The 11,317-nt window shown below is 45.1% G+C and overlaps 1 protein-coding gene across 1 annotated transcript in view; it reads left to right on the top strand.

Moving 5' to 3' along the window:
* Positions 1-981: 981 nt before the first annotated feature.
* Positions 982-11,317, top strand: part of KCNK1 (potassium two pore domain channel subfamily K member 1) — a gene marked incomplete at both ends in the record, with an annotated part of 50,863 nt that continues 40,527 nt past the window's right edge. The window contains one exon of the mRNA XM_079705651.1: positions 982-1,336. Within this exon, the coding sequence (XP_079561777.1) occupies positions 982-1,336 (355 nt within the window). The remainder of the gene's footprint in view (positions 1,337-11,317) is intronic.

Raw genomic sequence — 11,317 nt, 5'->3', positions numbered from 1 at the left:
TGGCCCACAGCAAGGTCGTCCCCTTAAAAAGAAACGCCAGGGCCTCCCTGGTGGCGCAGTGGTTGAGAGTCCGCCTGCCGATGCAGGGGATACGGGTTCGTGCCCCGGTCTGGGAGGATCCCATATGCCGCGGAGCGGCTGGGCCCGTGAGCCATGGCTGCTGGGCCTGCGCGTCCGGAGCCTGTGCTCCGCAACGGGAGAGGCCACAACAGTGAGAGGCCCGCGTACCACAAAAAAAAAAAAAAAAAAAAAAAAAAAAAAGAAACGCCACTCGGGAAAGCTCAGTTGCTTCTGGTAGTTGATATATTGGGACCTTTCTTCACTCTTCACGTTCTAAAGAAGTAGAGTTCAGAAATGTGGCTTTTCCAAAACTCTGCCTTCCTCTTCAGGTTCCAGGTGCCTTCCAGCCCTGAGATTCCGGTCTTTTCACCATCATCACTGGCACCAGATTGCTCAACCCGCTCCGCCCAGTAAGAGAAGATGGAAAGAATTCCAGGGCTCTCTTTGTTGTAATAGTGGCTTTAAGAAGAAATAGGTGGGAAATGGTGTAGCTGGGACTGGGGTCTTGGAGCGGCAGCGAACAGCACAGAAGTGTGTATACACACACGCACACACACGCACGCACGCAAGCACACACTACCTCTCACCCCGCCTGCCGGGCGCCCGGGCCGGCTGGGAGGGGGAACCCGGGCGGGGAGCCGGAGGCGCCGCGAGGCGGGGCGGGGTCCGTGCGGCCCGGGGGGCGGAGTCAAGGGCGGGGGCTCCCCGGCCGCGCGCCCAGCACCCCGCTCAGCCTACAAGTTTGCTCGGCGATCTCGGGCGACTCTCGGGCTACCTGAACCGGCCACCACGTCAGCGCCACATCATCTGGGTGTTTTCTATTTGCAAGGAAACAGGAAAAGAAGGGCGAAGAAGCTCTCCGGAGCGGGCGGGCGGCGGGCCGGTCTGCGGCGCGGGCCTCGCGGCCGGGCGGCGGAGAAGATGCTGCAGTCCCTGGCCGGCAGCTCGTGCGTGCGCCTGGTGGAGCGGCACCGCTCGGCCTGGTGCTTCGGCTTCCTGGTGCTCGGCTACCTGCTCTACCTGGTCTTCGGCGCCGTGGTCTTCTCGTCGGTGGAGCTGCCCTACGAGGACCTGCTGCGCCAGGAGCTGCGCAAGCTGAAGCGGCGCTTCCTGGAGGAGCACGAGTGCCTGTCCGAGCCGCAGCTCGAGCAGTTCCTGGGCCGGGTGCTGGAGGCCAGCAACTACGGCGTGTCGGTGCTCAGCAACGCCTCGGGCAACTGGAACTGGGACTTCACCTCCGCGCTCTTCTTCGCCAGCACCGTGCTCTCCACCACAGGTAGGAGGCCCGCCCCGCGCCCCCGGCCCCGATCCCCGATCGGCCCCCTGATCCGCCCACCCCCCCCCCCTTCCTCCTTCCATCCCCGGGCCCCTCCGGCTCTGATCACTGGGGACCGGCCCCGGGGCGCCGGAAGCCGGCGAGGTGGCCTCAGAGCGCGACTCGGGGGTGGCCGCCCGGAACTCTTAGATCGTGGTCCCTAACCCTTCGGCCTGGGCGGCTGCAGGGGTCCCTCGGGCTGCGGTTTTTAGTTCGCGACATCCTACACCGGACCGTCCGCTTGGAGTCGGTACCGTCCTGGCCAGCGCGCGGCGAGGCCGGGGCTGGTGGAAACTCTCCGGTGCTCCGAGGGCGCTCACGTCCCTCCTCCCCCATCCCGTCCGGCCGAGGCTGCGGAACTGAAGGATAACGCGTTAAAGGGTCACCTTCCGGAGGGGGGCCTCTCTTCGGATGATGCAGTGGTGTTTTCGGCTCTTTTCTATCGTGGGGGCCGTTTTAGGGTTAGCCGAGTGACATCGCTCTGCTCTTCGCAGGTGACCTCCGAGCGCACAGGCCGATCCGGTTTCTTTTCGGAGCGGGAGGAGGGATGAGGGAAGGGAGCATCCGATTGCCCGTGAACCGGCAAAATGGGGGCACCCTGATTCAGCATTTTTTTTCAACTTTCCGTGTGCGAGGCCACCCTTCAACTCCTAAGCGCCACTTCGCTCGCACCGCTCACCCGGCAGGACGTTCACGGATGGAGGATGTCCTGGGGGCGGGAGGAGGCCGGGCCCACACCCCAGGGCGCCGAAACTGTGCCAGATTGGAGGGAGCAGGCTAAGTTGTCCCAGCCGTGGCTAAGTGAGGCACGTATACACCTGAGGGGCAGGTGTTATCCATTGGGATCTGGACCCTGGCAAGTGGTCTCAGCATCGAGCGCGCCGTCCCGTCTCTATCCATGAGGTCAGTTCTTAGAACAGTCCATCTTGGCTTCCACAAGGTCACACGCTTCCTGGTTGCCGGTGTCGTCCTGGAACCTGGGCCTCGTGATTTCCCTGCCAGGACGTGCAGTACCCCATCCCCCTACCTTTACAGGTGAATCAACTTGTGTTTCTCGGATTCTGCCTTCTCCCCATCCCCTCTCGTCGCCTCCCAGGGTTTATTTCTTTATAATCCCCTTGGGTTAAACCCAGTTCTGCTAATTATTTGGTAATGAGTAATGATATACTATCCAGGTATCATGTAATACGGTGACTCAGAAGTGTGGGGTGAATTACTAAACTGACAGGAGTCTGCCTTGCAATAAACACAAGTAGAATTCTACTTTGTATTGTGATGTTTTCTAAAAGTAGCCTTAAGACAGACCTGTTATCTTACTTTTTAACTTTTCCAACGCTGCCCTTCCGTTTTTTTTCTCCCGACCAGTCCAGCTTTCAGTGTCTTTACCTCACTCTGTTCCTTAGATCCTTTAGAACTCACGTTGTCTTTCCTTTGGAGTATGTTTGTGCTAAATCGGGAATCATTTCTTCTCTGCAGAAGTAAGTGGTTTCACTGAGCTGCAGAAGGTCTACAACTAGGTCACAATGTTGGGTAAATATTATGGAGAATGATGATAAGTTTTAGTACTTTCTAAATAACGGTACTTCAAAGATGGAACAGGAGTAAGAACAGTATTATGAGGAAAAGAACAGATTTGCTGCTCCTGGGTGGGGTTTTCCATCACTGACGCAGCTCTTGTGTAATTTCAACATCAGATGCACCTAATTAAATGTCAAAAATACTAGTTTACATCTTGAACAGACAATTCTTTCCCAGATTCCCTCCCTCCCTTTTTGCAACTAGGAAAATCTGCAGTTCTTGTTAAAAAAAAAAAAAAAAAAAAAGGTGGGGAAAGATGTCTTATTATTGGTATTCGGCTTGCATTGTAGTTTCTAACAAAGTGTGTATTCAGGCAAAACAAGAGTTCATTTAGGAAATCAGTGCAAGGGGGCACTTAAGGATAAACTAGATGAAAAACATTTGCTTCTTGGTCTGTAAAATTAGCAAATCAGTGAATTCTTGTCATTGATAGAATAAAATTTATTAATTCAAATAGAATGTTAATAAAAATGTAGAATTTTATTCTAAATCATAGATACTCTTTTCTCGGTTTTATATTGACCCATCCTGTGACATGTTTGATGTTCCATGTGTTACTGGTTTTGTGGCAGAGGATCAGGTAATTTTTAGGGTCAAACTAGTGTACTTCATTGCTAGAAAAATATTTTCTGGAAAAGTACCAGGCAACTCAAATGAGTTGGAATCGTGGTTTATGCTTCTCTTCAGGTAGATATTAGACATGCTGTAATTTTTTTTTCTTTTTGAATTTTGTTTATTTTTGTATACAGCAGGTTCTTATTAGTTATCTATTTTATACATATTAGTGTATATATGTCAACCCCAATCTCCCAATTCAAACCCCCCCCCCCGCCAGCTGTAATTTTTAAAAAACTCTTCTACCACGGATGATGGCAACTCACTGAGATAATTGTCACCCTGTTAATCAGTGCAGTCAACCCTTGGCTTGGCCAGAATGGTAACAATGGGCTTTACAAAGTTGCGGTTCTTGGTAGTCATCATCATAACACAGGAACACGAATTCACTGATGGCAGAATCTTCTCCCAGAAAGTACAAGCTTCCATTTCTGGAAAGAACTGGGTAAAGTCTTCCTTCATGGTCTGTTTGGAAGAAGCCTTAAGTTGGTAATTCAGCAGTGTTCTCTTCATTCTTTGCTCTGCCAAGGACTCTGAATTATTTCCAGCGAATAATTGAACATCTCTTTACTTCTTGATTATAAAAAGATCTACAGCAACACCTACATGGAAATCGTGAGCATGGAAGAAATTGCAGTCCACTTTTACCTTTTCAGAGGGCAGGGCTGTATAAAAATAAAAGGAGGTTATTATACATGTGGGTATTTCCCACATAACTTTTATACTGTGATTTTTTTTTCAAGGATTAAAGAAATAATATCTAGGTGCCACTTGGAGAGTAAGAAATAATTTTTATTAAAGTTGTCTTCAGTAGCCATATAAAATGGTGAGCAATCTCATTCATTCTTAAGAACAGTTTGTCCAAAAACGGGTATGAATTTCATGTACAATATTCTGAGCAAAAGCCAAATACAAAAAAGTATTAGTCTGTAATTCCATTTATGTGATGTTCTAGAATAAACAAAATTAACATCTAGTGAAATATACAGTGGAAGAGAGGTAAGGACTAGGGGATAATTCTGAATGAGGAATGAGCACAAAAGTAATTTCTGCGGTGATGGAAGTAATCTGCTTATTGATAGGACTGTAGTTGACACTGGTGTATGAATTTATCCAAATACATTGAATTTTTTTTTTTTTTTTTTTTTTTTTGCGGTACGCGGGCCTCTCACTGTTGTGGCCTCTCCCGTTGCGGAGCACAGGCTCCGGACGCGCAGGCTCCAGACGCGCAGGCTCAGCGGCCATGGCTCACAGGCCCAGCCGCTCCGCGGCATGTGGGATCTTCCCGGACCGGGGCACGAATCCGCGTCCCCTGCATTGGCAGGCGGACTCTCAACCACTGCGCCACCAGGGAAGCCCTACACTGAATTTTGAACTTTGGATTTGTACATTTGACCATGTGTAAATTTTACCTAAAATAAGGGAACCATAAACAACAACAATATGATATGTATAAACATGATTACTACAGACATCTAGAGGGTAGTTACTAATAAAATGGCAGGACGGAGTGTAATTCTGGAGGGTCTCATATGTGTCTTCTCAGTTACTAGTGTGTTACATTTTGTAATTTAGATGGTGTTTAGATAGTTGTCTTTATAATAATTTTTAAATGTACAAATATGTTTGATATACTATTCTGTACGTAAATTTCAGTACTTAACACAAGGTTAAAAGTTTATATGGAGTGAAAAGGTTTTGCTGATAGCTATGCTAATTTTTGAAAAAGAAGAACCAAGGGGTATGTTCAACCCAAGCTCCTGATTTGTCCCTCCCCCCAATGTCTCCCCTTTGGTAGCCATGGGTTTGTTTTCAGGATCTGTGAGTCTGTTTCTGTTTTGTAGATAAGTTCATTTGTATCATTTTTTAAATGGGATTCCACATATGAGTGATATCGAGTGATGTTTGTCTTTGTCTGACTTGCTGCACATAGTATGAGGATCTCCAGGTCCATCCATGTTGCTGCAAATGTCAAGATCTGCTGCTTTTTTATGGCCAACTAATATTCCATTTGTAAGCAAGACTTAAACACAGACTTAGAACTGTAAAACTCCTCAAAAAACATAAGGAAAACTTCTTGGACGTTGGTCGTGGCAATATTTTTTGGATTTCACATGAAAATCACAGGTAGCAAAGCCCAAAATACAAAAGTGGGACTACATCAAACTCAAAAGCTTCTACACAAAGGAAATAATCAACAAAATGAAATGGCATATATTCTCTTTATCAGGGTGAAATCCTCTTCTATTAAGTGTTTATTGAGCATTTTTACTATGAAAGTTTTGCTTGTTGACAAATGCTTTTTCTCTAATGACATAATTTTCTGATTTTTAACTTTCTATCTTTAATATGCTATAATATATTATTTAATTATATTAATTAAACTAATTTTGTATTTCTGGGATTAATAATTAAAAAAAAGAACAGTTTGTCATGTCAGTTTACTACATATTTGCTTCAGTATTCATCCCCCTAAGCAAGGCTCTATCATGATGGTGGATGGGAAAAATACACAGTTTTTGTATGTATATGTGATTAAAGCTGCCACGGCCTTTGCTGCTTTATGAGTATGGGGTCCACACGATTGCTCAGTCCCCGTTTCCGTCATTTGTGGGCATGCTGCCTTGTCCCTCTTTATGAAGAGCTGTTTTAAGACTCTTATTTAAAGGGCTCAGAAAAGGAAGTTAATTTGGCTTGTTTTCTAATGGCCTTTGTTTTAGTCAGGTCGACAGCATTGGCAGTTTTCAAAAAAAGAAGGTGGGAAAAGGTAATGGGAGGTGCCTGATGGATCCTTAGTTTTCAGATTATTTTCAGAAGGAGAAGTGTATTTTCACCAACAACAGATATTTATTGAGCTCTTAGAATAGAATGGGGGTGGGTGAACTATGGCTTCAGGGTCAAATCTGACCCACCACCTATTTTTGTGTGTCCCAAGCTAAGAATGGTTTTTATATCTTCAAATAGCTGAAAAAAAGTCAAAAGGAAAACAGTACTTCCTGACACATTAAAGTTTTTTGGAAATCACATTTCAGCATCCATGAACGAATTTTATTGCTGTACAGCCACACACCCATTTGCTTCTGTGTTATGGTTGCTTTCCATGTCCAGTGGCAGAGCCGAGAGTTGTGACAGAAACTAGAGGCCCATGTGCCCTAAAACATTAACTGTCTGGCCTTTTGTAGAAAAAGTTTGCCAGCCCCTCCTTAAAATGATGCTTGGAAGGAACTCTAAGTCAGAGAGAGGGGTTCTAAGTGCCTTACTTCCTTTTGGAAAACTTTCTAGAAGACAGTTTAGCTCCTCAGGTTTCTTTGTGCTGTTTTTTTTAAGTGGTTTGCAACATTTAAATTATGCACTGCCACCCATAGTCTCTTCCGGAACAAAGGATTGTTTATTATAGGATGTGTCACTAGTTTTTGGTCAAATCTGTGACACACTGCTTTTTTTCTTTTTTTTTTTTTTAATGGTGACAGAGCTACACTTCATGTTGGGATTACCTTATCTAAAATGTGCGGTAAATACTATATTATATCTGGAGCAGAAATGACAACAAGGAAGGAAATTCCACCAGAAGCAAACAAGCAAACTCTATCAGCGAGAAGAGAGATCTGACATCCCACGTGCAGAAGTTTGCACTGTTTATTCACAGGAGAGCCTTTGGTCTTGATTTTGAGCCTTTACATTTAATTCTAACAAATTCAACGATCTGGTTTTCAAGCCCCTAAAAAATGAAAAAAGGAAAGGCACAGCTCCAGGCAAACATAAGAGAAAGGTCATGAAAAGACACATACCTTAAAAACCAGGGAAATAAAATGATACTGTGTGCCAGGCAATATTTCCATATATTACCTTCTGTGTATTGCCAGGAAGTGATGAGGTGTAGGTGTCATTATCCTCACTTTACAGAGGCTGGGACGGAAGTTTTGCTCGAGTGACTTCTCTAGGTCACAGAGCTAGAAGTGACTGGCCTTGATTTAAATCCAGACGTGTCTGAATTAAGAACTTGAGTTTTACCTAGTGTCTGGGCATAGGGGGTTGTTTTGGGATGACTCCTGTCCCCCAGATTCAGATGTTGAAGTCCTCACCCCAGTACTTCAACATGTGACTATATACTTGGAGGTGTAGGACCTTTGAAGAGGTGATTAAGTTAAAATGAAGACCCAGTGAGAAGGTGGCCATCTGCAAGCCAAGGAGAGAGGCCTCGGAAGAAACCAACCCTGCAGACGCCTTGATCTTGGACTTCCAGCCTCCAGAACTGGGAGAAAATAAATTTCTTTGTTCAAGTCACCCAGTCACTTTGTAATGGCAGCCCCAGCAAACTAATACAGAATTACTCAGGTAATTATTTTTTAGTTGTACAAATAACCCCTCCACCCCTCCCAAAAGAATATAGGAGCACAAACATAATTTTTAAGGTCTTTACTGTTGCAGCCAACAATTTCATTTGCCTGGGTTGGATTGGACATCCTTGTTTTAGAACACAGTCTAGTAATTGATATAATTGAAATATATTGAATTGATAATTGAAATACTGAGAACCATCCTTCAACATTCTTCTGTTTAAGAAAACACAGATGTGTATGATAAATTCTAGAAACATTTCCATCCAATAATGATCCAAGAGTAGATATTAGTGTTTAATGTGTAAACCCATATCTGTCTATAGAACATCAGTTCTTTAGTATTTTGAAAGGTTTTTTTTTTTCAAGACTATAAATATGCTGTTATCTGTGCCTGTTTTATGGCACCTGGGACATACTGTACTGTTATAAATGAATGTATCTTGAAAGAAAGTATGTGTTGCTTTTGTGATATAACTGTAAGTCTTGTCGAGAATACAATCTCCAATTATCCCAGTAGCCTAGGAGGAAGTCTGGTGCCTTTCAGGACAAGTAGTTTTATGGCACTGCTGGTCGTTGGGGCAGAGCACAACGTGGAGGAGGGGAGTGCTGGAAGTTTGGAGCAAGTGGAATTGCTCATGCTCAACCGTTTTAACCCATACCAATGTCCAACTCATGTGGGTCAACTTACTACAAGCTGGCTTCAGGCACAGAGACGGTGTCTACACCATACACTCTCCTTGGCGTAGTTAGAGTGCCCTGTGCTAGAGTTTATTCTTAAGAGATATCATCATTCGATCCCAGCTGTGGCCAAATCTGTGAAAGACTGAGATGCTTTGCTTCTCCGTTGACTGGTGTGTGATCATACCGCCTCTTACTGGCACGAGACAAAGGCTGTCTCTCTATCGAAAAGTGGGCAACTTCGGAGGCGTCGTCTTCACCGCCATGATGTTTCTTTCTCTCTCCTTCACTCAGTTGGTGCTCTGACTTTCTTTGTTCCTTCTGGGTAGATTCCTTGTCCTCAGAGTTTGTGGCCACTCTCTGTCGGGGCAGGGCTGTGCCCCTGACCTGAGGTCAGAATGAAGAAAGTGGGGTGGAGAGTTGCCGGCTTTCGTATTCCACACTTTCAACAAATAAAAACTATATTCTGTAGTTTTCAAGGAATATGCCATACTTTTGCTTGACTCTCATGGGTTTCTCTGCTCTTTTCCAATAAGTTTCTTTGTTTTGATTGTTCATTTTAAATCTGGATGATGGAGGTGTAATTTTGTATGGGAAAATATATCCTTTTTAAGTATACAGCTGTATGAATTTTCCCACCAACATCATCAAGATAAAGAATACATCCATCACCCTACAAAGTTTCTTCATGCTCTTTTCTTGTCACTTTCTTCTACCCAAAGTCAGAAACTGACGACTACTTTGATGTAGCTTTTCTAGAATGTCATATAAATGAAATGATATGGTATGCAAAAAAAAAAAAAAAAAAAAAGAAGGGGGGTTGGAGGTATAGAGGGGCTGTATCTGAAAGGTCTGTGTGATTCTCTCCCTGAGCATGAATCAGACCAGCAGGGCTTGTCTGTTATTTTCTAGCCGTGTTCATGTTTCTCCTCTTGAACTGGTAAAACAGAATCAATTCTTATATTAAAGAGATTAATTGGGTTATGTTAGACATGGGCAGTGTTTTTCTTTTTTTTGCGGTACACGGACCTCTTACTGTTGTGGCCTCTCCCGTTGCGGAGCACAGGCTCTGGATACGCAGGCTCAACGGCCATGGTTCACGGGCCCAGCCGCTGCACGGCATGTGGGATCTTCCCGGACTGGGGCACGAACCCGTGTCCCCTGCATCGGCAGGCAGACTCTCAACCACTGCGCCACCAGGGAAGCCCATGGGCAGTGTTTTTTAGTTGGCTCCCATATGCTCAATCCCAGATCAGAGTCTAACTGTTTGCATTGGCTGCTCGGGCTCAGGTCGACTTGCTCTGTGAAATCAAAGCCTGCCCTCTGAAGCCTGGGTGGATTGATAACCTGGTGATGAGCTTTAGGCAGAAAGCTCCCGGGGAACTCAGAGACCCAGTTCATGCAGTGTCAGTATAACCCTGGCTAATGGGTGCAGAGCAGAGACAGCAAAAGCACACAGAATAAAAAATGCTAGTTTTCATTTGCCTTGAATGTGGTCCACAGATTGCACATGAGAATAAGAGTTGGAGGCCCTTGTTACTGCTTTGGTGGCACCGTGACCCGAGTTAAGCTGTTTAATCAAGTCGATGCCTCAGTCCCCTTTCCACTCAGCTTTATGGAAGCCTCCTGCGGTTTATTCAGACCCTGGTTTTCATTGTTTGGTCTGCAGCACAGTCTGATCAGTGAGCCTTCTGCCTGATGGCTCCCATAACGCCTTGTGTACCACCTTATGTTGGAATAGTCCATTCTTCTGTTACAGCACTTACCACCTTGTACTGACATCATTTTTTTTTCCTATATGACCTCTCCCAAGAGCAGCCCTGAGGATGAGCACATTCTCAGCCTCCCTTCCCATCCCCAGCACTCAGTAGGTCCTCGTTAAGTGCAATGTAAGGCACATTTCTTCACACTTGGGAATCTGTTTCCTCTTCTGGAAAATGAGGAAGGTTCTAAAGATGTTCTTCATTTTCAAGAGACCTTAGATATAATTCCATTGCCTTGATGAAGAAACAGAGGCCCAAATTGCTTTAATAACTTTTGAAGTTATTCATACTGTCAACTGAAAAATTTTGCACAACCTAAAAGTTGAGAATTTTGTTTTATTCGGCAGACATTCTGAGGACTTCAAGCTTGGGACACAGCATCTGAGGGACATAACTCTGAGGGACGGCTCTGAAGAGGCATAGGGGGAGCCAGGATATAGAGGAGTTTTTGCAACAGAGACCAGGTAGTCAGAATATCAAGAGATTACTGTTAATTAAGGAAAACCGGACCTCTCAAGTTAAGGAATTTAGTGCTTTTCTATGTAGGGGAAGATGCAAAGTCGGGGCTCACTGAACTCATTCCTTTGATATGCACCTCAGCTATCTGAGGCCAGTGTCCTGTGCTTCTCATCCTGAGTCTCAGGATGCACAATCAGGTGGCTGTAATGTGAAGGCTTGATGGCTGCAACATTGTTTACTGATATATAGCAGGCAATATTTTTTATTCACAGTATAAAAGCAGTTGTAGCTGAGTGCCTCATGTCTACTCAGTGCCCTGTGAAGGGTCCTAGGTGATCTAAAGGAAGGACGAAGGGATTCTTAAGCCAGTGTTTATTGGGCCCTTGGGGATCTTGCCTTCCTGGATGTGTCCATCTAGGAGGGGGAGAGATGCAGGAAACAAGATAACTGTTAAATGCATAGTACGTACCATGCGGATAAATCTCCTAAGGAGAAACATCCTGCAGCAA

Source organism: Hyperoodon ampullatus, assembly GCF_949752795.1.
Source record: "Hyperoodon ampullatus genome assembly, chromosome: 1".
Lineage (NCBI taxonomy): Eukaryota > Metazoa > Chordata > Mammalia > Artiodactyla > Ziphiidae > Hyperoodon > Hyperoodon ampullatus.
Note: the sequence above shows the minus strand (reverse complement) of the source record. Positions and strands in the feature narration are given on the sequence as shown.